Source organism: Rhododendron vialii, chromosome 13a, assembly GCF_030253575.1.
Source record: "Rhododendron vialii isolate Sample 1 chromosome 13a, ASM3025357v1".
Classification (NCBI taxonomy): domain Eukaryota; kingdom Viridiplantae; phylum Streptophyta; class Magnoliopsida; order Ericales; family Ericaceae; genus Rhododendron; species Rhododendron vialii.
In genome coordinates this window covers 19,765,463-19,792,628 of record NC_080569.1, presented here as the reverse complement: position 1 = coordinate 19,792,628, position 27,166 = coordinate 19,765,463, and the positions used below count along the sequence as shown (strand labels likewise).

General features: G+C 39.9%; 1 protein-coding gene across 5 annotated transcripts in view; it reads left to right on the top strand.

The window, feature by feature from the left end:
- The window catches only part of LOC131313340 (uncharacterized), a 30,083-nt gene extending 3,944 nt beyond the window's left edge, over window positions 1-26,139 (top strand). Inside the window, exons 1-6 of one of the 5 annotated variants that reach the window (XM_058341603.1) lie at window positions 5,327-6,933; window positions 9,538-9,605; window positions 10,968-11,009; window positions 11,107-11,205; window positions 11,332-11,469; window positions 12,367-12,711. In XM_058341603.1, coding sequence (XP_058197586.1) covers window positions 10,997-11,009; window positions 11,107-11,205; window positions 11,332-11,469; window positions 12,367-12,503 — 387 coding nt within the window. In that variant the 5' untranslated portion in view covers window positions 5,327-6,933; window positions 9,538-9,605; window positions 10,968-10,996 and the 3' untranslated portion in view covers window positions 12,504-12,711. Of the gene's footprint in view, window positions 1-5,326; window positions 7,582-8,945; window positions 9,606-10,967; window positions 11,010-11,106; window positions 11,206-11,331; window positions 11,470-12,366; window positions 12,712-20,033; window positions 20,132-23,062; window positions 23,212-23,288; window positions 23,320-23,707; window positions 23,781-23,877 lie in introns of those variants that run through there. The other 4 variants (XM_058341602.1, XR_009196174.1, XR_009196175.1 and 1 more) reach the window with 4 other exon arrangements.
- The last annotated feature ends 1,027 nt before the right edge of the window (window positions 26,140-27,166 follow it).

The window sequence follows — 27,166 nt, the reverse complement described above, 5'->3', positions numbered from 1 at the left end:
GAAGATTTGGTTTTCTCTAGACACCACTGCAGTTTGTGCACCAATCTTTTTGTTTTTTTGTAGGCTTAGCAATGTTGGTTCTCTTGATAGAAAAAAGAGAAACAGAGACGGAAAATACTGATATTATTTCTGAATGAATTACAATGAGGTGAGTACACCTTTAAATAGAGTAAAGCTATGCCTAAGAAAGGAAGATTACAAGATTTGATTACGCTATGATTACCCTATGATTACGCTATGATATGATTACGATATGATTACCCTATGATTATGCTATGATTTGATTACGATACATGTCCTAAAATAGCATATTACAAGAAGATACAGAATATATATTCTAGATACAGAATATATATTCACACCCCCCCTCAAACTCAAGGTGCGAGGGCAGAGAGCATCGAGAGTTTGTCAAGGAGAAAGCGGAAACGAGCAGCGGTATGGGTCTTCGTGAAGAAATCAGCCAGCTGCAATGTGGAGGAGACGAAGGGTAAAGCAATGGTGCCAGACTGAAGATGCTGACGTATGAAATGACAATCAATCTCAATGTGCTTCGTGCGCTCATGGAAGACCGAGTTGTGGGCAAGCTGAATAGCACTCTTATTGTCGCAGTAAAGAGGCGTAGGAGTAGTAACAGAGACCCCCATATCGGAAATAAGCCAGCGAAGCCAGACGATTTCAGAGGTAGCATGGGCCATGGCACGATATTCAGCTTCCGCGGTGGAGCGAGCAACAACAGATTGCTTTTTGCTTTTCCAAGAGATAAGAGAATCGCCTAGAAAAACACAGAGGCCAGAGGTAGATTTGCGGTCATTGACATCACCTGCCCAGTCAGCATCAGCATAAGCATGGAGGGTTAAGCTTGATGTAGAAGAAATCAGAAGGCACTGATGAAGGGTTCCACGAAGATAACGGAGAATATGTAAGAGGGCAGCCCAATGCGTAGTCCGGGGGGCAGAGACAAACTGACTAACAATGTGAACTGCATAAGAAATATCTGGCCGAGTAACAGTAAGATAAACTAAGCAGCCCACCAATTTGCGATATTCCGTAGGATCCTCAAGGGGGACACCATCAGAGGCAGAGAACTTGGCATGGAGTTCAAGGGGAGTATCAACAGTCTTCGTATCCGTGAGACGAGCACGGTGAAGAATATCAGTAACATACTTGGACTGTCCCAAAAGATACCCCTGAGGAGAGGAAGCAACTTCAATACCAAGGAAATAACGTAGCGGGCCCAAGTCTTTCATTTCGAACTCACGGAAGAGATGACTTTTGACTTCGGCAATAGCAGTAGAATCAGAACCAGTGATGATCATGTCATCAACATAAAGTAAGAGAAGTACCAGGCCATGAGAGGTGCGACGGAGAAATAGAGCAGAGTCATGCATGCTGGGCGTGAAGCCAATCTGAAGAACAACATCCTGGAAGCGTGAATACCAAGCGCGAGGGGACTGTTTCAAGCCATAGAGAGCACGACGCAAGCGACAAACCATACCGGAAGGATGAGAGAAGCCAGGAGGAGGCCGCATATAAACCTCTTCAGAGAGATTGCCATTGAGAAAAGCATTCTTTACATCCAACTGAGAAAGAGGCCACTGGTGCACTGCGGCCACTGAGATCAAGGTGCGAACAGTGGTCATTTTGGCAACGGGGGCAAAAGTTTCCTCATAATCAATCCCATACTCCTGAGAAAACCCTTTAGCAACTAAGCGGGCTTTATACCGTTCTAAAGAACCATCAGAATGAGTCTTAACCTTGTAGACCCATTTGCAACCGATTAGATTCTTACCATCCGGAAGTGAAACCAACTCCCAAGTTTGATTGTGAGCAAGAGCAGTAAGTTCAGCTTGCATGGCATCCATCCAATTGGGATCATTGCAAGCTTCTTTATAGGACCTAGGCTCAAAATAAGTGTGAATGCGGGAAAGGAATGATTGATAAGAGGATGAGAAACAAGTATTAGTAAAGCCATATTTTACCGGTGGTTGACGATTGTCGCGGACGGGATACCGGCGGGCAGGCGGATCAGGATCCGCAGAGGCAGATTGGGGAGCAGCTGTAGAAGTTGGACGACGGGTGTAGACCTGGGTGATCGGAGCACGACGAGGTGATGCTGAGGGGGCTGCAGAAATATCAGATACCTGAAGAGTGGAGGTGTACTCTTCGGGAGGCACATCCAAATCCATAGGAAATGGGTCAATATGGATCAAGTCTTCTTTGGCTACTGGAGCAGTGCGAGGTGGAAGAGTAAAATAGGGAAGACGCTCTAAGAAGACAACGTGCCTTGAAACATAAAGCTTTTTGGTCACAGGATCATAACACCGATACCCTTTTTGATTAATGCCATACCCTAAAAAAACACCTAAGACACAGCGGGTGCTGAGCTTAGTGCGGTCTTTCTTGGGGAGGAGAACAAAACAGGTAGAACCAAACACTCGAAGAAGAGAGTAATTAGGAACCTGACCATAAAGCCGCTCATAAGGAGAGCTACCAGAAAGAAGAGGGGTGGGCATCCGATTCAGGAGATAGGCTGCAGTGAGAACAGCTTCTCCCCAGTAACAGGACGGGACGGAGGAAGATAGGAGTAGAGACCGAGCAGTATTAAGAAGGTGACGATGTTTTCTTTCAGCTCTACCATTTTGGGCAGGAGTGTCAGTGCAAGATGATTGGTGGATAGTCCCAAGTGAATCTAGGAATTTATGAAACTCTGAAAGTGAATATTCCCCACCCAAGTCAGACCGAAGAATTTTAACCGATGTAGAAAACTGATTTTGAACCATGGCATGGAAATTCTTATAAATCGTAAAGAACTCAGATTTGTGTGTCATTAAGTAAACCCAAGTATACCGACTAAAATCATCCACAAAAGAGACATAATAGACAAAACCACCTTTAGTAGCAACCGGAGAAGGGCCCCATAAATCAGTGTGAACAAGCTGAAAAGGCGAAGTAGAAACAGAGGTACTTTTATTAAAAGGTAAAGCTGACATTTTTGCAAACTTACAACTACTGCATTCTGAAATATTGCTGACTGAAATATGACCCAAATGACCTGACTTAACTAAAAGTTTTAGACGTTCACTAGACAGATGTCCTAATCTAGAATGCCAAAGATAAAATGGAGATGACTTATGATCTAAACAAAAAGATGACGCAGCAGTGGAAGAAGGTTTTATTGGGAGATGCAAGTGCTCCAAAAGATAGAGATCACCAACTCTACGGCCTGCCCCAATCTGCTTCTTGGAATCCCGATCCTGCACAACACAACCAGAGGAAGAGAAAACAACATCAAAACCAGAGTCGGATAATTGGCTGATTGAAAGTAGGCTCAAAGACAACTGAGGAACATAAAAGACATTAGGAATAGATAGTGAAGGTGCAGTAGAAGATAGAATGGAGCCAATAGAAGCAACATGCATGGGAGACCCATTGGCTGTGGCAATACTAATAGGAAAAGCAGGTGGCACACAATTACTAAGAAGAGACATATCAGGAGTCATATGATGAGAAGAGCCAGAATCAAAGATCCAAGTGGTGGGTTGGATACCTGAGGTGGGAGAACCACGCAAACCTGAGTGAGTGGTAGTCATGGCAGAAGCTTGGGGGGAACCCCCTCGAATGGCTTCCATGTAAGCCTGAAACTGTTGAAATTGCTCATAATCAAACTCTGGAGGTGCACTACTGGAGGCCGGTGCTGCCAAGGCTGCAGGAGGGCGAGAATGCTGTTGTGGTGCCCGAGACTGATGCGGGGCATGAGGACCAGTTGACTGAGTAACATTTCGTCCCTTTGGCTTGAGACGGTTAGGGCATTGATGCTTCCAATGACCCTTCTGATGGCAATAGTTACACTCATCTTCAGGAATTTGAGGCCTTGGCTTGGCCGCAAATTGGACAGGATGAGATGCTGGAGTGGGCGAGTGATGTGTCGGATATTGGCCAGATGGAGCAAATGGAGCAGCAAAGACAGACTGTGAGGGAGGTGCAAGATTAGCCACTTTGAACCGCGTTTCCTCAGCGATAAGCTCATGAACAGCACCATCTACTGAGGGCAATGGAGACCGATGCAAGATAGCCCCACGAAGAGGCTCAAACTGAGGCCGAAGGGCCATGAGAAACTGAACAAGTCGTAGTTCCTCACGAAATCTGACATAACTATCAAGTAGCTGCAAATCTGAAGGTTCCATGAGAGCTAACTGATCCCAATAAGTAGTCATTTCGTTATAAAATTCTTGAATCGATTTATTGTTTTGGGTGGTATTTCGGATGGACATTTCAAGCTCATATCGTTTAGCAAAATTTGATTCAAGATACAGAGCTTGTAGATAATCCCAAACTTTCTTTGCTGTGTTATATTTCGAAAAATTCATGCCAATACTTGGTTCTACGGAGTTGTGAAACCAAGTCAAAATCTGTGCATTCCTTGTGTTCCATTTTCCCAAGGCAGTGGCATACCCTGGGTCTTTTGGATCAGAATGAGGTAGCGTAGAACCGTCTACGTATCCCCACATTTCTTTACTAACAACAAAATTTTTCATCACATGAGCCCAATAGGAGTAGTTGTTACCGGTCAAACGAACACTAATAGCCTGATTTTTATCGCCAGACATGATGCTAACAGAGAAACGCAGTCAAAAAAGAAAACAGAATACCAGAGTACCAATCTGCCTTAGACTGGTTCGTCGGAGTTGTAACAGAGGTTGCCGGAGCTACTGCAGTGCCTGCAAGTGCTGCTGGAGGTTGTCGGAGTGTGGGTAGGTCACCGGCGGTTGGAGAGGGATGGGTGTCGGCTGCTGTGGGTATTTCTTGTGATTTGAGTTTCTGAAAAACAGAGAGATAGGGAACGATAGTAGCTGACAGAGGGAAAGAGATTTGAGGATAGAAGACTGATTGGAAAACAGGTTAGGGTTTCGGAATCGGCTCTGATACCATGATAGAAAAAAGAGAAACAGAGACGGAAAATACTGATATTATTTCTGAATGAATTACAATGAGGTGAGTACACCTTTAAATAGAGTAAAGCTATGCCTAAGAAAGGAAGATTACAAGATTTGATTACGCTATGATTACCCTATGATTACGCTATGATATGATTACGATATGATTACCCTATGATTATGCTATGATTACCCTATGATTATGCTATGATTTGATTACGATACATGTCCTAAAATAGCATATTACAAGAAGATACAGAATATATATTCTAGATACAGAATATATATTCACATCTCTATGGGTTAAATTTCCCAGTCAGGTTTAGACGCGCTTGAACACTAAATATAGCTAAATGAATGGATGAGAACTTTTATTTGTCCCGAGGCCCTGAGATCATGAAATTTGGCAGGCCTACTTCTACTTGATCAACAGTAGAGGAAGTTGGTGGTTTTTAGCCCACATTCTTACCAACTCCGATTAATTTTGTGCCCTTTCTTGCCCACTTTGAGTGTTCAATAGCTATAATTGGTCTTATGATCCTTCAAGACATTCGAACTTCTCTTCAAAACAGATTTTTCAATCTATTCTCTTCACAATCAATGGTTATCAAAATCAGTAACCAAAAACCATTTTAGAAACAGAAATAGTGACAAACTGGATTTAATTTTGTATTGATTCTCTCTCTAAGAATTACATTGATCTAATCCATATTCTCCCTTTTGGTTTGAGTGACTTTGGTGCCATAGGTTGTAGCTTTGTCTCTGGTGTTGGAATGAGTTTTATTTATAGGTTGTGGTAGTCGAGGAAAATATTGGCATATCCTAAAGGCACATGTGTGTGGATGCTTCCTACTGGTGTCTTAAGTGAAGTGTGAGCTTTTCTTTCCAGTATGTTATTGGTTTGATGATTGGGAACTAGATGGATAATTCTCAAAGATGACACTAGCAAAGAGCTGCTTGAATGAGCTTTTAGGACATCAACCGCCACCCATAATAACCAATGCAAGTTCTTCTCACTGTAGTATGGAGAGGATCAACTAACATATTTATGCTTTCCTAAGATATTTTGGGGATCGTTGAGCATGAGTGTGCATGAATTAGAGTTTCTAATAGTGGGTGCATTAATAGTTGTTCATGAGTATACTCCTACACTCTATATCCTATATCCTGTTGAGTAGAAGTTTGTCTTTGAAAATCAGGGAATATGAGTGTTTTGGGTGAATCGTTATTTGTGAGTGCTCTATTTGTTTGGGGCGTGAATATTCAGAGGTACTTGTGTGCTTGAGAGATTGGGTGTTTGTGTGCTTCTATGTGGGTGCGTGTTTGCTACCGGTTATCAATAGTAAAGGTCAAACTTGAAGTTATGTATTTACAAGTTTTAATGGTTGATTATGAGATTCTCAGATTTTTCTTTGCATTTTTAGCTAGATTTACTTTTTCCATTCTCTATTTTATGGTGTGCAGACAGTTCATTCTGGAATGTGTCTGAAAATGGGAGCCCTGGTTGTTAGGTTGTAGGCATACGTTGAGGGATCATTCTTCTGCAGCTAACAAGTCACTATTTGTTTCGTGTAACATGTTGTGGTCAGTTGATTCTTTTTGGTATTGTATTTTTTATACTATTACCTCACCCTGGAATTAGTTCTTTCTATGCTCAAACAAATTCAAACTTTTGTACTCCTTTTATTCGTGATGGTTTAAAGAATTTTCTATGGCATGAAGTGTGGCTCGATGCTGCTAGATTGGCGGTACCTTCTCGGGATCTTAGCATGGATGTTCATTTATAAGCTTTCACAGTTGACAGGCTTATGTCACTTTGATCTGAGGTGCTCAATAACTCATTGAGACACCAGAAGTTGAGGCTTCAGGAAATGCTTGTTTCAACCCTAAGACAGTAGACATCAAGGCTGGTTGGAAGTATTGGGTCTAGCATTTGCAAAACGCTTGAGTGCTGCTCCAATAAATCTCAATTTTCTTAGGTGCAAGTTCGAGATGCAGAGTAATTCTTGTTCTTTGTTACTGATTTCTCCTTTGTTCATTTTTTGGTTTATGATTCCTCTAATGTGTGAATGTGTACATGTTCATGTTGCTATAAGTGTCGGCAACAAAGAATGATGAGGAAGCTCAACACATAGAACCAATATGGCATTGTGGTTTGAGTTTTAATCATTGTGTTTTGGTTTTGTGCTATTGGGCTCTACTAATCAACTATTATCCTTCCCCTATAATAAAAGGAAGACTTGGGCAATCGGATGGGTTGCCACTTTTGCCTCAAATTTTCCAATTGTACCCCTTGATTGGGGGACATGCTGTGTTGTCCGGTTCGGTGTTATTGTAATTTTGCCATGAGGGGCAATTTTGTCTATTTCACTTCGTGCCCCTTTTGTCACATGTGGACCACAAAACGGCGAGAAAACTTGACATCTATCTGTTCACTTCTCTCTCTCACAGAGGAAGACAAAGACCAAAGTGCTTAGAGAGAGAGAGAGAGAGAGAGAGAGAGAGAGAGAGAGAGAGAGAGAGAGAGAGATGCCAGGCTTGAGGCAGATTTGACAAGGTGATCCGGCAGGATGTTGAACTAGATTTATACGTAGGTATGAAGGATCCTTCGACATTGGTACAATTTCTTCACAAACTTCTTACTCAGGTCAATCTCTCTCTCTCCCTCCCTCTCTCTTTCTCTCACGTTTCGTTGTCGCCACTGTAGCAGTGTTCTCTGTTTCTTATTTTTCGTTCAAAGCGGGCGTGTCGCGGCCACCATCCATTTTCCTTTGGTTAACTTATAGAACTTTTCCTTGAGTTTTTATGTGCAAATAGTATGTTTATGTTTTTAGGTTAATAGAGTTTAGTTGTTTGTTATGTTGTGTAAATAGTATGTTACCTTATATTATCTTCCTGCAATTTTCGGAGCAAAAGAACAGGTGTTCTGCTTCTGCAATGCATTATTAGCTAGGTTCCCATTCCCTAAAGGCCAAATCTCTTCAATGTTATGTGCAAATGCTAGGGGTAAGTAGATTATGGGTAATTTGAAAGTGGGGGTTGGACCTTAGGGGTTAATGATATTTGAAGACAATAGAACTGTGCGTTATATTAGTTAGTGAATAGAGCTACCTTTTTTTTGTTTTTTCTTTCCAGAAGATTGTAGGCATCAAACTTCCATGCGAGCTGAGGACCAAAATTTAATTTGAGGGGATACAAATCCAAGTAAAGGAAAAAAGAGTTTCAACTTGAATTCTATTCTTTTTGTAATCATATCACTGTTTTTTATGTTTTCCTTTTGTTAGGTTTCAGTTTCATTCGATTCGTTTTCTCCTTTTTGCAGTGTTCTAAAACTCGGAAATACTCGGTGAGTACTCGACGAGTACTCGGTACTCGGTGCCTAGTCGAGTAGAGTTAGGGCTACTTGGTGTGAATTACTCGGCCAGCCGATTACTCGGCGAGTACCCGGCGAGTACTGATTACTCGGTAAAACGAGATTACTCGGAAGTGGGGAGAAAATCGAAAAAAAAACTGAAAAAATGGGGTAAAATGCATAAGATGTTAAATTTGAAGGGTCGTTAGTGTAATTTCAGTATAGTTTTATACTTACCCTAATCGAGTGAACACATTAATCAAGCTACTGCTGCTGTTCCAACGTTGAACTTTGTAATTGACTATTAATTTCGTACTTGGTTTCATTTGGTTTGAACGTTTAACTTTGCAATGGACTAGTAATTTTGTACTTAGTTTCATTTGGTTTGAACTATGAACATTGAACTTCTCATTATGCATTATGAAAATCATTTGGGGAACATATAAAATAAAAAATCCAAGTAATTTCTACTCGCCGAGTAATCACCGAGTAATCGCCGAGTACTCGGCCTACAAGGTACAAGGTGGCCGGCCGAGCGAGTACCGAGTACCGAGTTTTAGAACATTGCCTTTTTGTGTTAACTACTATGGGTGGTTCTGCTCCTCTTTTTACCTGTTCTCAGCTTCATATTTGGTTTTTTTTTTTTGGTCTATTTACAGTTGGTAATCGCCGATTGCTGTGGTCAGTGGATGGCTTCACTTGCGGGGCAATTGAAAATGCATGCCCAAGATAGATATGGTTTTAGTTTGCTCCTTTTTCTAAAACCAACTTCAGAAAATTTAACATGATGTGGTTTGCTCCATTGTTGTAATTCTGAATTTATTTCTAGGTGTGACTTGATTATGGGATCTTGAGCTATTGTTTTTCTTAAGTGGTTTGAATGTGTTAAGTTTATGTATGCGTTAAGTTTATGTAGCAAGGTAGTGGTGTCAATCTTGAGCAAGAATAGAAAATGAACCTTTTGGTGACCTTATCGTACCCATCTTGATAAATTACATTTCACAGTTTTGATTTGATCTCATCTTTCGTGGTTTGTTGGGACTTAAGACTAGAAGTGTGGTATTAGAAACAATAGGGCTGGATTTGCTGAGACAAATGGATTTTTTCTGGTTTCAAAGTTTTTGAGATGTTTTGTATCTTTTATCTAATAATGGCTTCAGTGATATCTAATAGTGGCTGCAATGATTTAGCTGTACAAAATCATTTTGGTTTTGCATTACTTATATGCATTTATGCCCCATTATTTTGCAGGGATTTTCGGGGAGGATCCCTGGCGCTATCCCCATGTCAAAGCATTTACACAATGCAATTGGTTACTGGTAAGGACACATTTGAAAAAAATTGCTTCTCATAAACTCATTTGTCCTCTCCCATATCACCATGAGCATTTTACAGTCTGATATAGTGAAACCGAGATAGAAGAGTCATTTTTTTCCCAATTATGATTGGTTGTTATATAGGTTAGGGGTTGGACCTATGAAGCACCGACACCTCTAGAGGTCGAAGAATCGCAGTGTCAGGACACGGGGACACGGCGGGACACCTCGGAGATACGTACGGGACATGCCACGTGGCGTGTCCCATATTTTAATATTAAATTTTGAGGGGGACACCGATGGGACATGGAAGGGGCCAAATTGCAATTTTTTTAAAATTTTGGGGGCTAAACTGTAATTTTTGAAAAAAATTAGGGGTTAAACTGTAATTTTTTTTAAAAATTTGGGGACAAATTATAAATTTTTTTAAATTTTTGGGTGTTAAACTATAATTATTTATTATACACGTGGCGTGTCCCCCGTCGTGTCCGTGTCCCCATTTTTTTAGAATTCCCATGTCCCGTGTCGGTTTCGGTGTCCGTGTCGGTGCATCATAGGGTTGGACTATAGTCACCCTTTAATATTGTCATCTTAAGACAAACAAAATTATGCATTATCTCTCTCTCTCTCCCCCCCCCCCCCCCCCCCCCACCCCCCTTTTTATTCTTTTCATTTGAAGAGTTACGACTTATGAGTAATGAATTGTTAGAGTGATACTAATTAGTTTTCCTCTTTTGCCTTTCCTTGATGCTATGACATGAAGAGAGTTTGAGTTGGTGATTCTCTCTCCCTCTCTTAGGCAACTCTATACCTTCCCTTAGTTAGTCCAATTCTAATATCTTTTTCTTATGGGTAAAATAACTATTGGTATGCTTGCTAATCTTGGTCTAAACTAGGGCTTTACATTTGATTTTTCATGATTCTTTTGATCTGGTTATATGTACTTACTCATAAGCAAAAAAAAGTAGACACGAAAATACTATACTTTGAAGACTTGATGATGGGGAGATTTCCTCCCCCTCTATAATAAGCAGCACTTTGGGGGAATTTCGCTTGCCAAAATTTGCACAATTTGGACAATTATAGCCCTCTATTGTTGGGTGGTTGTTGTTCTTGGTCGGTTGGGTGGAATGATCATTTGACCTCATACACTTGATGGCTATGTGGTGCGACGGTCCGCATCAGATGAAAGATACACCCACCGACTTTCCCCCCTCTCTCTCTCTGCGAATTTCAGAGACCACCACACCATTTCTTCTTCTTCGACAATCGGAGAATGCTCTCTCTCGATTCTGACTTTGCACTATCATCTCAATCGCAAAGTAGATCTCTCCATCTGAGATTTGTTCACTTATGCTCGCTTAGGTTCGTAGCTCCGTCCAGCGCTCAAATCGATGGCTGAAAAGGTTTGGCTCCGTTCTTGGTGGCTTTTTCCGATGCATGTTTTTTGCTGCGGTTTGCATGGTGTTTGGTTTGGCTAATGTAGCTGCGATTTTTTTCAAAGGTTTGTTGGTTGTTGATCGGAGGTTCTGTCGTCGTTTCTCGGATGATCGGAACCCTAATTGGTCCAAGCGGCCTCCACTTGAGACGATACTGCTCGAAGGTACGGATCTCGACCCCTAGAGACTTTGTGATGGCGTCTAGGGTTTTGAATCGATTTCTCAGAATATGTATACGATTATCCTTGATTGTGGGTCTATTTGTTAATTTTGGGTTGTTCTTTTTGCAGGGAACGTTCACGGATCGCTGGCTCGTGCCGGTAAGGTGAGAGGCCAAACCCTGAAGGTGGCCAAGCAGGACATGAAGAAGAAGCCACGTGGTAGGGCTCACAAGCGCATGCAGTACAACCGTCACTTCGTCACCACCGGTAATTCCCCTCGCCCCCTCCATCTCTCTCTATGTGTGTGTTGCTATTCCTGAGTATACGCGCACTATAGCTCCTTTGGATTGTGAGAAAGGGCATGATAAGAAAGAGAAAGGAGCCAATGAATACTTTCCTCCCCATTTATCACCAAATTACTCAACCGAAATGAGTGATTTGGCAAGAAACTCTAATCCTTGCTTTTCTTTTCTTATAAAATCCCTCAATCGCAAGAGCTGGATGTCTCATTATGTGAGTGCGTCAAGTAGAGCAGAAAAAGTCTTTTGAAACATCCAGACTATTGAAATCCGTTAGTGGCATTCAGTTGGGTGATAGCGCCAAGAAGGATTAGGTGACTTAGTATGTTCGTGTTATTAAATTTCTAAGGTGATTAATAATACTTCTGACTCATCAACGTAATTGAATGTTTTTTTATGTTATTGAGGTTTATTGATGAATTTGATTGTTCAAGTTCGAATATTTCTGATGCCCAGAAGTGGGATTGGTTGTTGCTCGGTTTCAATTGGGTACTTTTTTTTTGTTGTTTTTTTTGGTAGATAATTTGGTGCTTTTATGGTTGATAATAATTTGATATCTTGTCGTTGGTGTTATTAGTGCTAATTGAACACGTTTATAGAATACCCATGTGGAATTAAAGGTCTTTTGAAAGAGAATTTGAGTTTTGAGCCTTATGCTATCTGTAATTGTGTTAGCAGATGCAATTCAGTTGTATTAGACTGTTTGGAGAATACCCATATGTTAGTAAAGGTCTTTTGAAAGAGAGATGGAGTTTTGAATGATATCTGTAATTGTGTTTACAGATACCATTCTGTTGTATTAGACTCTTTTAGGTTGGAAATTTCTTTTTCAAGGACTATCATATAAGTTGAACTTGTATTACAGGGGGAGGGATCGAAAAATCTTGTGAAAGAGGAAGAGAGCGAGAGCGGGACAAGTCTCGTGAGCGTTCTCATGACAGGCCAAGGGATCGTGATCATAGGTGCAGGGCCGGCCCAAGGGATTTGGATACCCAAGACTAAATTGTGGGGCGGTGCCCTCCGTAGTTTTATAATTAAACAACAATGATAGAAATGTAACTTTATATAACGACTTTAAACTTTATAATGCATGTTAACTACTTTGTCACCAGAGGCCAAAGTGGTTGGCTTGAATTCTACTTGACTTGGTTTTGAAACCTGATAGTCACAATAGCATTACTTTTGTGGAAAAAACATTTCAAAAGAAAAAGTTGCCCAGAAGATTCAAACTCGGACACTCCATATGGATTAAAATCAACTTACCGTTGAGCTAGCAAAGACATTTGTGTTATAATACAAACAAATACTAATATATATCGGGGCGGTTCCGGGGACCCTTAAAAAAAACCTCTAAACCCCCCCCCCCCCAAGTTCCCGATCGAATTTTGATGATCCGAGCCGTTCAATGTAATCAGAATGTGATTTTAAGGGTACCCGCGAGAAATCAGCAAAAAAAAAAGAAAGACCGGAAAGGGCTTTATCCGAACAGTTTTTTATTGAAATTTATTGAACGGTTCAATAAAAAAAACTGCTCAAATCAAGCCCTCCCCGGTTATTTTTTTTGCCAATTTCACGTGGGCACCCATAAAATCACATTCTGAACACTTTGAGCGGCTCGGATCATCAAAATTTGATCAGGAACTATGAGATTAAGATTTGGGAGGTTTTTTTAGAGGTTTTTATAAGGGTCCCCGGAACTGCCCCGTGTATATATACACGCGCACACACACTAATTTACAAATAATATTGGAGTGCCCCTAAAATTTGAAATTTTTTGGATGCCCAAGGCCCAGGCCTCTTGGGCCTTGTGCCTGGGCCGGCCCTGCATAGGTGCAAGAAAAAGGCCACTTAGTAGAATGCTTTTGTCCAGTTCGACATTACTTATTATAGATGATATAATCAACTCAACCAATTTTGGTTTTTCAGCTTGGTGCAAATGCTATATTTGGTAGTGTCTCTATATCCATATTACTTGTTCAATTTGCAACTTTTTTTTTGGTTGATTGTGCATATTTTTGGGCAATTTGATGTATTTGTGGCCCCAGCTAAGTTTGGTTTGTCCATTATTCAAGTGACTAAAGTATTGTCAATCTTAGTTGCAGCAACATTCAACTCTGCCCACGTTTCTTCGATGGAAATGCATTTCCGCATTCCCGTCAAAGGAAACTCTAAGAAACTTGTCCAAATAATGACAAGAACTCGTTCCTTACCTATACGGGAACTTACACCCAAAAAACGGTTGAGAAGCTTACGATTCAAGCTGCAATTGATACGTTTAAAATTGTTTTGTTCTTGTTGGTGTGCACATCTAATCTTAACCTTCTGGTCATACTAATGCCTTCAACTTTTATGCCTACTTAGAGCATCCACAATGTAATAATCAAAACTAAAAGGTTGCTAAAGTTAGCAATGTTTGCTAAAAAAAGTGCTCACATTGTAATAACCAAACTTAGCAACCTCTTAGCAACTCATTAAATTTTGACCTTTGAATAACCAAACTTAACAACTTTTACCAATAACCAAAACTCAATAACCAAACCCAATAACCAAATTCAAAACTAAAAAATTAAAAAATACCTCACATTAGAATCGTCTCATCGAGACGAATTTGGTGTGGTCGGGTGCGTGATTGGAACTCGTTTGCAATTGGACATAGATGCATTGCGTATTGTGGGGGGTTTTTTTTATAGGGATACAAAAATAACCAATGTGGAGATCAAGTTTGTTAGGTTTGATTATGAACTAAATGGATAATCAAATGCTGACGTGACACATTTTGGTTATCGATTTTGATTATTCCCATTGCAGATGCTCTTAATATGCACAAGAGCTCTATTGTGTAATCATGTGCTACAATAAAAATGTTGAAATATAACTAGAAACTTATAATTTTAATAGTAATATTTGTTGGCAGAATAATATTTTTATATTGACGTTTAACAATATAAAATTCCAAAATAGATTTATAATTTTAATAATTTTTCCTAACCGCTCCCAATGGCGCTCCCACACTTCTATGATCATCCGCTCCCGTCCCCGTCCTTGCTCCCGTCCATTCTTCGTGTAACTAAGTATTCAATATCGCCGTGGGAGTTGACACATTCTTTGGTAGTTGTGCAGCCTTTAAATGTTGGTTTGATTTGGCTGTTGAATAAGGAAACAGGAGCGGAGTTCTTTCATTTGTACACTGTTCCAAACGTCTCTTAAGGTGGGAAATCCTCTATTTTGAAGAATTTGGAGAAAATCATAGCCTTGTAGGTGCATTGGATACTAGAATACAGCTTTCGAGTCTCACCTTCTTGATTACTCAAGTTGTCAAGCAGTGTTGCCCCTTGCATTACTGCTATGAACTGCAGTGCCATCATATTAAACTAAGCCTTCTTGACCCGATGTGGGTGGTGTTGTTTCTCAAAACCCCAAGGTCGGGGGTTCAAGGCTTGGCAGTGGAGAAGGAAGAGAATCCTCTATTATTGTTGATTGAGCATTGAAAAATCCATAACAACTCGTAATATCTGCTGGTGTTGTGCATTTTCAAATTCTCGAGAAACTATTGAATGTTATCTTACTACTTTGTTGAATGAGGGCTTGGTTCTGTCCTAATCAGCATCCATTTTCCAATCAAAGTTAAAACAAGCAGGAACAATGATCTAAATTGTGATGTTTTGCTACTACTTTGTTGAATGAGGTTCTGGTTCTGTGTATTGTATATACTCTCTGATTATACTTTTGATTTAATGTCTAGCCCGGCATTGTCGTTTTTACTTATTTTGATCCTCCTCAGGCTGCTTGTGGACTGACCTTAGTTACACGAAGCGGGAGCGGGGACGAGAGAGGGAGCAGGGGTGGGGGAGCGGATGATCACAGAAGTGTGGGAGCGCCATTGGGAGCGGTTAGGAAAAATTATTAAAATTATAAATATATTTTGGAATTTTATATTGTTAAATGTCAATATAAAAATATTATTCTACCACATAAAATATTACTATTAAAATTATAAGTTTCTAGTTATATTTCAACATTTTTATTGCAGCACATGATTACACAATAGAGCTCTTGTGCATATTAAGTAGGCGTAAAAGTTAAGGGCATTAATATGACTTTAGAAGGTTAATATCAGATGTGCTTACTAACAAGATCAAAACAACTTTAAAGGTACCAATTGCAACTTGAATCGTAAGTCTCTCAACCGTTTTTTGGGTGTAAGTTCCCGTATAGGTAAGGAATGAGTTCCCGTCGTCATTGGGACGGGTTTCTTGGAGTTTCCTTCGACGGGAACGTGGAAACGCGTTTCCGTCGAAGAAACGTGGGCATAGTTGAAGGTTCCTGCAACTAAGGGACTGGCCATAGAACCAAGGAATCCAATAGCAAGGATTGATTTGGCAGATGTGCATAACAAATTGGCAGTCGTGGAGTATGCTGAGGACATGTACAAGTTCTACAAGCAAGCTGAGGTAAAAGGTGTGCGCTAGCGCTTTTTTACGTGAGACTTCTGCACCATACAGCTCCATCCTGAGCTTCCCTCGTCGGCCCTTGTCATTAGACTAGAAGCCAAGTTGTCATGCAACCATGCCTTTATTTTCCCATCAGTTGATGTTAAGATAAATCGTGCCGCTCTTTTGTCCACATGCTTGCTTAGGTTTTGTGTTTGTTTTTTCAATCTATGAATGTATTTGTGATTCCATGCATTTTCTTTGTTTAAATAACTTTGGTTATTCGTGGAAAGAGGCCTAAGAGATGGTGAATTTGTGAACTTGTGTATTGGTTATAGTTGTTGAATATTGTCCATATTCATAATGTGTATCAAACTTAAGCATAAGAACCTTATGTAGACATCTTTTGTGTAACAAACATATGCAGACAACTTAGGCATATCAATCTTGTGCATTCAACTTCAGTTCCACTCACCTTCGTTTACGCTTTAAAAAACCGTTCTCCACAACGGGCATGACGGACGTGCCTTGCACGTCGCGATTCACCTAGTTTGTTAAAGAAGAATTATTTTGGCCAATTTGGACCAATTTTCCCTCTGATTGCTGCTGCTATGTCTTTGTTTGGTTGTCCTTGATTGTCATTTTACCTTTTGTACATTGCGGAGTATGTGGTGCGATGGGCTGAAGCTCTCACAAGTATATCTTCTCTCGAACCTTCGCCACTCTTTCTCTCCCTCTCCCTCTCACCATGACAAAACCTCATCTCTCTCCCTCTCCCCCTCTCTTCTCCCTCTCCCTCTCTCTTCTCTCTCATTAGATCATAGGTTTTCTTAATTTTACAACTACATCTTATCGGAGCTTCTCCGTCTGATCTACGTACCCTGGTTTTTTTCCATCCCTTTTTCGCTTCTAAGACTGCTTCCGTTTGGCTGTCCTTGTCACCGTTGTTAAGAGGTAAGTGTTGTGATTCTTGGTTTTAACGCTTTGGTTCATGCTTGTGTTTTCGGTGTTCTGTTTGGGGTTTTTCTTGAAGTCGCTTTGTTGCTATGTTTGATTTGTGTCTGCTGATTCATTCAGGGGTAGTATTTTTAGTTTTTGATGGGTTTCCCCTTTTTCATTCGTGTTGTTGCATGTACGGTTTTCTAGCATTATCATGGCTTCGCTAGCTTCGTAAGATGTAGGGTTTTCATGATTTCTCGTATTTAGGTTCCATTAGTGTTGCATGTTCGGTTTTGTTGCATTATCATGGCTTAGCTAGGTTTGTAAGATGTAGGGTTTTGAAAATTTCTTGCATTTAGGTTTCATAATTCGGAAATCATAGACTATCTCTTTTGATTTTTGTTTTTATGTTGGTTTTTCAGAAATTTCTCTGTTTTTTATGCTTGGTTTTGTGGGCGCAGATGTTTCCTTATATCCTCTCTTGCTCTGAAAATCGAAGGACGATAAAAGTGGAAAAAAACACTTGATTTGGTCCCCCACATTCCCAGGTAAGTTGATACTATTTTTGATTTTCAAATTGCATTGTTTTTGTTTGTGTAGATTAGTTGCGAGGGTTTGAAATTAATTGATTTGTAGGATTTCAAATGTCTGACTCATTTTATGTTTTGTTTGGCTGGGTATCTTAGTCATTGATTTTTGGTGAATGTTCTTCGGTTCCATGTAGGTGGGTTTTCTAGCTGGAAATTAAGCCTTCTATTTACCACCACTATTTCAGAATTTCATGCGATCCGATTTATGCAATTACTTGGGCACCCAATATTGGCAGGTAACATTGTAACCTTACCTCTGTGATCCCGACATTTTCAAATACTAAATATTTTTAGGGCAATGTTGTGCTTCAGTGTACCATGATTCTGATTGTTACTGTTGTTTCCTAATAAAAAGAAACGAGCTAGGAGCATCATTATTTGAGATGACTCTTATCTTGGGTTGATATTTCTTTTTTAGGCCATATGAGATAATAGCAATTGCGACTCACAAGGGAATTGCAATATGGCACCTTGGATTCAATCCCAATCTTGATGGATGGAAAGCTCTCAACGGAGAAGGTTACTGTTAGACAGAAATCTAACAGCTACATCACTCTCTGGTCATGAATGCAGGGTAGTGTTACTGAGCTCTCTTTTCTTATTCTTCTTTTATTTATTTACTTGCTTTAAAAAGGGTCGCCTATGATGTAGGGAAGGGCGTGCTTGTTGAATCTTCCCTTTCAAATCTTATTTCCGTGATCATGTTTGGTGTTCTGTGCCTTCGAGGTGTGTTTACTTATGTTGTGTTTGTGCGTCGCGTAATTCGTTTTGCCCCTAAAAACTATACCTTGAGTGGTGTTTTGTTACTAAACTAAAGTTGAGATCGAAGCTCTGTATAAACTCCCAGCTATTTCATGCAAGTTTTTGTCACCATGAGGTTGGTTCGAAAGACATGATTGCAAGGCACTTACCTCCACCTTTACCACTTGATTGAGCTAACCCTTTTGCACTTGCTACTGCAAAAAGATGTAGTATTACTCTCCTTAGGTTTTCGGGTCGCTTACTGCCTTGATTCATGTTTGGTCCATTTGCAAGATCCCCAGACAAGGATAAATTTAATCAGAAAAATCAGCTCTGAGATAAAAGATTGAAATCGATATGGAATTTGGCTGAAGGTGCTGTTTATGAACATGCTTTATGAACATGTAGCTCTCTAGTTCAGCAGAAATTGTATTGCTATGGAAAGCAATTTGCGTTGTAGTTTTCATAAAGAAATTAAATGTTTTCAAATTTTGTGTGCATTGCTTCCTACGTAATTAGAAGAAAGAATAATCGTGAAATGATTATTTGAATTGGTTTTGTTTTTATGTTCTTGAGCAAAGTTGGTTATCATTGCCAACAACTGCCCTCCTCTTCGGAAGTCTGAGATAGAGTACTACGCCAAGTTGGCGAAGGTTGGAGTTCACCACTACAATGGGGGTAAGCTTAGTACCATTACTATTTATTTACTAGCTCTGTTATTTCTTTCCTTTATTTTTTGTTTTGTTTCTTTGCTGTGTACAAAGTGCTATCCGTATAGTTATGATGTGGACGTATTTTTGATACAAAAAGAGGATTGGGACTTCACATTATATCTTTACTGCATTTTTTCAGTCAGTTGAAATTCTATGTAAGCATAGCAGTTAAGAGATAGTCTGCTTTGTAAAATTCTCTACCACCCTGATCTATGGCTTGATGGTATAAATGTCTTTTTATTTGGATGTGTTTTGCTTATTAGAGAGCTCATACTGGTGCGTGACCATGGGATGAGGAATGAGTCCCAAGGGCGGATCTAGTGTAGGCATAGTGACCCCCCTAAAAATTGTGCCCCAAAGAAGGCCCCCCAAGTCTAAGTTCGTAATATATATAAAATATCCCGAATATTTCTGCATTAGCTTGACTGTTCCAGTGGTAGGAATTCGCCTATCCACAGGTGTGACGCAAGTTCGAATCCTAGCGCCTACATCCTCCATTTTTGTGTGTGTTTTAATGGTTAAAACACACACCTCTTTATGGTTTTTTAAGCGTGCAAACCTCAAACCCAAACGTAAACTATCTCGTGTAGCATTGGTATCACACAGTCATTTACAATAATGTAATTTCCTACACAAATCAATTGCTATAATTCTAAGTTCCACATAAAATAAAATAAATATGTATTTTCTTTAACATTTTTTTATTTTTTTTTCAAGCTCAACATTAACTACCACTAACTAGAAAACTATTTCATGTATATATATACTCATTATCGAATTAAATAATAAAAATTGATGTGAGTTTGCCTTATAAGGCCGGTCTTAAAGGAGTGACCCTTTTGTCGAAAATTCCTGGATACACCACTGGGAATGACTTGCTATATATGAATCCATATGCTACTATGTAAATGCTAGTTGAAGTTCTGTACTTATGTATATCAAACCCTTGATCAAACTTATGCATACAACGTTTGCTATGCTCATCTACATTTATAATTCCAGAAACATTCATAATCGTTGCCCACAATGGGCATGACAGATGTGCCTTGCACGTCGCCTTGTACCTAGTATTTTTTTAAGTGTGCCTTAAAATGGTTTTGTTTGGTTTAATTGTTGCAGCTTAATTTTATTTTTGTGCAAGTGTAGCGCATTGTTATCTTTATTTCCACATTTAGCCACTTTGCTATGGCATATGATTTCTTCCAAGTATTGATCAGGTGATTGTGTGGTGGGGATGTCTGATTTGAAATCCTTTTTGGTGGTATGGTTCTATCTTTTACATTATTTTAAGTTCTGCTTTACGTAGTTTTATAAGTTTCTTGGGTTCAATGAATTCTGTTGGTGGGTCATGAAAAAAAGACCAAGGATGTAAAGTAGAGTTTTGTTTTTGCTTTACCATTTCTAATTCATGTATTTATTTTATGGTGCTTACTGATTGTAGACACCCCAATTTGGGCTTCCAGATTAGTTTACTTTCAGTTTTTGATTCCCCGATAATGAAATGGATCAAGAACGCCCCGGTTATGTCGAGTGTTTGAGCTTTGAGTGTTTGCAAAACCCTTGAACCTAATCTAGCCGAAGCCACTTCAAAAGCCAAAAAACCTTACTGGCGCGCATTGGTAGAGAGCTTGCGCACGCAAATCAACCTGACAGGTGTTGCCGTGTTGGTCAATGGTCAAAGCTTGACTGTTGGCCAACGCGTGAGTAGGTGGTACACGCGCGTGCTGTTCCCAAATCCGCGCACGTGGGTCAAACTGCCAGGTGTGGTCAACAGTCAAAGTAGTTTGACCATTGACCCACGCGCGCTAGGGCGCAACATGCACGCGCCTGAGCACAACCCGCGCGCACCGGTCATAACCTGTCCCCATCACCTTTATTGGTTGGTAGGCTTAACCACCAAGCAACTTCAGCCAGACCTCGTGGACTGGCTGAACTCATCTCTTTGCAGCTCCATACCTACCACTTTTCTCCTATATATACCCCCCATATGCTTCCATTAAAAGGGTTAGACAAATTCTCACACATCTAGGGTTACAAAATTCAAAAGGGTTCCAAGATTTCAAAAGGTTACAAAAATTAGGGTCACCACTTTAGCTACCAACTTTGTTCTCTTCAACCAAAGAGATACAAAGGCACCCATGAACATAGCTTGTTCTTCCTCCTCCCAACACCTCATTCAAGTCTCAAACCTCAAAGTTCAACCTCTTTCAAACTCAATCTAGGTATAGCATATCTACTGTTTTCTGTTCTGATCCCTGAGGAAGGCTGGCAGGGTCAAGGCTGGTAATCAATACCATGTCCTGGCCCTAAAGCTGGCAAGGTTTCAAAAACCGTAGAGGCAAGAACCAGCGCGCGTCGGTCCCATAATCACGCGTGCCACTCTGTGGTTGCGCACGCTGATCTACGTGGGGGTTGGTGTCTTGCTAATTTACGCTTTAATTTGTATATAGATCACTGCGAGCATGTAAATAACCAGCTTACTGCTTTCCTTTATTAGAACTGTTAGATTTAGTTCAATATTCATACCTGCTGCTATGGAGTACCCCTGGGATTATTCTAGATATATTCCAGAACCCAGAAACATGTAAACCAAACATTGGTTAAATGGTTTAGACCAGCGCGCGTCAGGGCGCAATGCACGCGCGCCGGAGCGCATACGCACGCGTCGGAGCGCCATACGCGCGCGCCAGTCTTTCTTTGACCAATGAGTGGCCTTGCACGTGTAATTTGGCCTTAGGCCGTTGTTTTGTCCCCACACTGTTTAATGGGTGTTTTGTTAATTTGTAGGGTTTTTCAGCCTTTAAATTGTATATTATAACTGCTTATCAATTGCTTGGTTTGTCTTGGGTGTGCACTGGTCCTTCCAGAGCCTAGAGGAAGATAAAAACAGAGCCTGTAAGAAAGGCACATCTGCGCGCGCGTGTTGCATATTGGTGCGCAGTGGCTTTGGTTAGTGCATGCAAGTTCCTTCTAGCGCATGTCAAATTTGGAACACTGCACTGGGTTTGCTCTTCTGAACAGAACCTGGTGTTATCCTATTTACTGCTTTCGCATACATGCTATGCAATCACACCCTGCAAATCGTGTTACAGCTTTAATCCCCATTAAACTGTTCCCCGCCCCTAAATGGCTAAAGAATTGATTAATCAAACAGAATCGCAAATGTTTTCGCAAATGCCTAAGTAGAGATCGATTTCTGGATTGGGCGAGAGGGGTGCCTTAAAATCCTTCCCCTCTCGTAACTTGGCTCCCGAACCTAGATATGGTTATGATGGACTAGTTCCTTCACCTTATTCAAAAATCAAATAGCGCAACGAACGTTTCAAGTTCGGTTCCTTGGGTGTCGGACCTTTAAACCCAAGTGGCGACTTTGCATTGAGCGCTTGTCTGCCAAAAGCGCGCTCATCGATCCGCCTTTTTTAAGGGCATGCTGCCAACACTGATGTCATCCAGTAGATGATTTTGACATGTGATGAAAATAAGTTCGAGTGTGTCAAGTGTAACAAAGTATGATCAAAAGGTTATTAAGTCATTTGGTGGTGATACCCTAAAAAGCGAGTGTGTGTGGCTGCAACTGTTATTTTACCCAGCACAACTCAAAACTATTGGGGTCAACGAAATGGTGAGAATGGAATTGTATATTTTGATGCGCCATTGCTGTCATCCATTTTGAAACTTCATTTCTTTTTAGGATCTCTGAAATCCCAACTCATCTGGTTGTGAAAGTAGGTTGGCTTTCATTGTATCCCCCATGTTAAAAGGAAAAGAGTAGGTTATTATGGTTACAATTTTGTCTAAACTATGCCCTCCATTTCTTTATACCAGTGGCATGTGGTTGCTTCTATAGCAAATTATATGGTCATTCGAACATGCAATTATTTGAACTTGAAATAGTGTAGTTGAAGAGAAAACAGAAAGATTGAACCTCACTTGTGTACGTAATCCCAAGTATTTGGGTTTTCAGTCCCTTTGGCAGCTCAATTTCTGTACAAGGGATGATATTTGAGCTAATTCTTATGGTGATCTTTGTTTTGTTGGTACATGTCTTCCAGTTGTATGGATTATTGGGCAATAGGGTTCTCTACCATTCATTTCCTTCGAGCACTAAGTGGTTTTTAGGAGGGGTTGATAAGTATGCAATTCAGCAGAGGTCTACTTGCAGGCCATTAGGCGGGAACAACAGTTATGGGTTTCAATATGCTAAGCAAATCAGCTGCCGATAGGTCATAGTAGTGGATGGCGAAATGGTGTCTGGATCTGCAGTTGTGGCTTTAACGACTATTCTTCTCATGAACAGGTACTTCTACTCACTTTGAGCATTCACTATTCTTTTGATGCTAAAGTATTTGATTTGGCTTATGTTTTTACTGGCAGTGCAACAAGTGCAATGCTTCCATGCCACCAGGTACATCCTTCTGTCAGCTTTGGAACTTTTAAAATTAGGGTCCAATATATTTCGCTTTTGTTGGGGTTGGGGGTTAGAAACATTATTTTTGAGCTCAACGTTTTTTTGGGTTCCTTCCCACCTTTTTTAGCTTCTTTAGCTTTGTTGGCATGTGAGCAAAAAGATGTGTAATCTCTTTAACATGACATTGGGTGTAGCTTCGTTTGTTTGGTACGTATGTATAAGTGGCAATAGCCTCCTATCTCTTTGATGAGCATATTGTTGTCTTATTCTATCGAAGGTGTTATTTTACCACAAGTGTCAAAATTATATTTATGACAAAGGGAGGTTTTAGTTTGGGCATGCCAGTAATTGATTTGTACAATTTTCTTCATTTTTGGCTCTAAAGTGCTTGAAACAAGCGATTTGCATCTCAAGAACTTTTTCATGACTGAGGTAATAAGAGATTGAATGTAGGACTGGTTAGTTTGTATTTTCAAATATGGGATTTGAATCAATTTAGTTGTTGTTGCAGCCTGTTTTCCAGATTCATCTTCCTTTCTTGTAATTTATTTTTAGGGAATTACAGACTCTTCTTGGGCTGCAGAATGTGTACCCATTGTCTGACCAAATAGCTGTTTCTGGTGGCAACCAAACTGCCGTGTATCCCCCTCCCTCCTATCCAAGTGGAAGCTCAGCTACGGCTCCAAATTTACCTGTCAATTTGCAGTTTCCTCATGTGGCAACAACGGCTACGATCCTTGGCAAAGGGTAAATTGGACCATGTTATCCTTTTCATGCATGAATTTGATACACTTTGGACCAAGTAATTAGTTTTGTGCGGAGAATGCATCATGCTTGTTCGTACGTGCTGAACTTAATTTATGCTTTTGTTGTCTTCTGTTCTCGAAATCTTTTGGACCGTTTTAGTTTGTTTGCATGTACATCCATTGCTGCTTTCAAAAAATAACAACAGAACAACTATGCCAAATTATTGATGTGTTCTTTCAGTTCAACTATTTTGGATGTGGGATGTGGTACGAGCTACTATGAGGGAGTACTCAAGGACATCTGAGTTCGCCTGTAGGGCTCCGCATTCTGATACCTTTTGTGGACAACTTGTGGCCATGCACATTACTATCTCATTTAGGGCTTGGCATAGAAATGTTAGCAAGGATAATTGCACAGTAATGCGGAATTGGACCTGGTTAGAAGTTTAAGTATGTGGGTGCCATGGCTACTTCTGTAAACTTATTGTTGTAGGACGTTAGTCATGGATTGAAGGCATTTTTTTAAACTAAAAAATAGTGGGTTAAGGAAGGGGAGGTTAGAGGGATGTTGAATCAAAAGGCACTATGTCATTAGTTTTGTTGCCTCTTTATTTTTTGATGATAGTTGAATTCACTTACATTCCACATTTTAGCAATTTTTACTTCAAGTCTAGATAAGCTAGGATGGCATGCATGTCATACAATCCCTTAACTTTTTAACAAAGTTTTGATTTGGTTTTATTTTTTCAGAGTGAGCAATTAATAGAATTTTTTAAGACTACATACGAAGCTGCTCTCTCTCCGCACTATCTCAAATCTTTTGTTATAATAAGGGATGAGTATTATTAACATTGTTGTGGCCTAGGTATCGAAAAAGTTATGTTAGCTATCGATTACTCTCTTATGTTAGGTTGATTATGTTTACTCTCTTTTTTTATGAATAATTTATCAAGTGCACTTAGTACACTTGACCACGTCACATGTGCTATAATAGAACAGTGAAAGCTTGGTTGTTGTCCTTTTTTTGCTTCTGACCGCAGGGTATTGAGAACAGATAGCTAGGTGATATTTGGAGGCAATTGGGATCGTGTAATGAGTGAGAGGAGAGAGCAAAGTCTCTGGGCCTATTTGCTACTTTAACCAGTCCATATACTATGCTTCTATAACTACTTCAATTTGCTTCATGCATTCCCAACTTCACCATTACATGCTAAACTAATTTGTGCTAAATCAAAGCCTATTCTCTTTAACCACAAATCGACGGGCATGACATTCGTGCAGTGCACAAAGCCCTTAATCTAGTTCTTTATGGAATACTATTTTTCGTAGTGCACTATAGTCTACACACGTGCTAATCCAAAACGTATTTTAAAACTAGAAGTCTGGTATGGGTCATATGGAATATCATGGTATGTTTTTGAAAGTACGTAACATTTGGAAATTGTGTAACGTACTAGTCAACTTTGTTGCATTTGAAGTCACGTTGAACCATGAATTGCTTTCAGACTTTCAAAAGATCTTACTCCATGGAAAGAAAGATAGCACCTATTAGGTGTTTGACTAAATGCCCAACAATGGGTGATGAGGTAAGAGGGTTAAGGGCATCCAAAATAGTTTATAATCTATATGTTTGTTGATGGGGAAGGCTTTGATAGATGGGATTCTGAAGGAAAAAAAAAAAAAGGGGGGGGTGGGGGAGGGGATGGGAGAGAGACATTAAATGGAGGATTTTAAATAGTTCTATATGTAGGATATGGATGTGACGTGCGTTGTACTTGAATTTTTCTTTTCCAAAATTGTTGCTTGAAAGGTGACCCTTTATGTAGAATTCTGGATCCGCCACTGGTGAGAGCTAATTTTTTTTGTTGTATTTCTGTCTATAGTCAAGTTAGATTTACATGTGAAATTGGTTCTAAACTAAACATGAGTTTCACTTTGGATTTAGTACGCTTTCTTTGTCTCTCTCCCTCTCTCTCTGGCTTACTGATGAATTAAATTTTTTTGTCAATTTTCCTCGTTTAGACAAGTTAAGTGGGACTGCAATTTGTTGGGTTTGAGAACTTGAATCTTGGGAAAATGTTCTGTTGGGGATACTATTGAGGATGATTTGAAAGCGGATTGCTCAAATTCAACGGCGAGAAGTGCACATGATGTAGTGACTTCGCTTGTTTATATGCCTTGCACTGATCAACTGGAGCACAAGAAGAGCAACCTCTTGCAACCTCTCAAAGGGCTTTGAGAATTGCTCATCCTTGTTTCCTTCTTCTATTTTCTTTAATGCCATAGTATGTGTATGTGCCATTACATATTGCTTTCTGTGAAAATAATAGTTAAAAAAGGTAATCATTGGAGCTATAATTTTGTGATGAATGATACCCAATGAGCTGTTATAACATTTTCGTTCTCTGTTAGGCTGTGTCCAGACTTGGAATGAACGTAAAGCTTGTCCCAATGGTGTTTCACTTCCCCGAGTGAATTCTTCAATCTAGGGAAATAGGTACAGATGTACAACTCTTATTTTGGATATCCAATTGAAAAGATGTCATACATATTTTGCAGCGTTTGATGTAATTTTCTTTTTCAAGACGTCCCATTCCGTGTGTTTTTATTTGTAAGTTAAAAACTTTAGTATAGCTCCTCTTCTTTTCAACTGTAGCTAAGAATGACAACTTCCACCCCCTCCTCTCCCCAAAAAAAAAAAATTTTAAAAAGACGAAGGCTCGTTTTGGAAATACGTTATCAAAGGTTCGTTTTTTAAACTTTGTGCATGTCAAGTAGTGAAAATAGACTGGCATAGACGGTATAATTGCGAAGTGTTTAGCTCATATTAATAGGAAAAACTCAACTGCAGGTCCATCAGACATGCAAAATGTTCTCGTATGCATTGTTATTTTAGCATAATTGCAATAATTAGAACTAATATGACTGCCCTTTTCATTTAAAATACTGCAGGTGGTCTTCCTTGCAAACTTGAGGGTATACTTGAATCACCACTTGAAAACGGATATCATAAAAAATGCAGATTTTTGGTTGGAAATTCTCTGAAGGGCAATTCAACTGTGAATTGTTCGGGTTGGAAATTTCAGGTAGTTGAAATT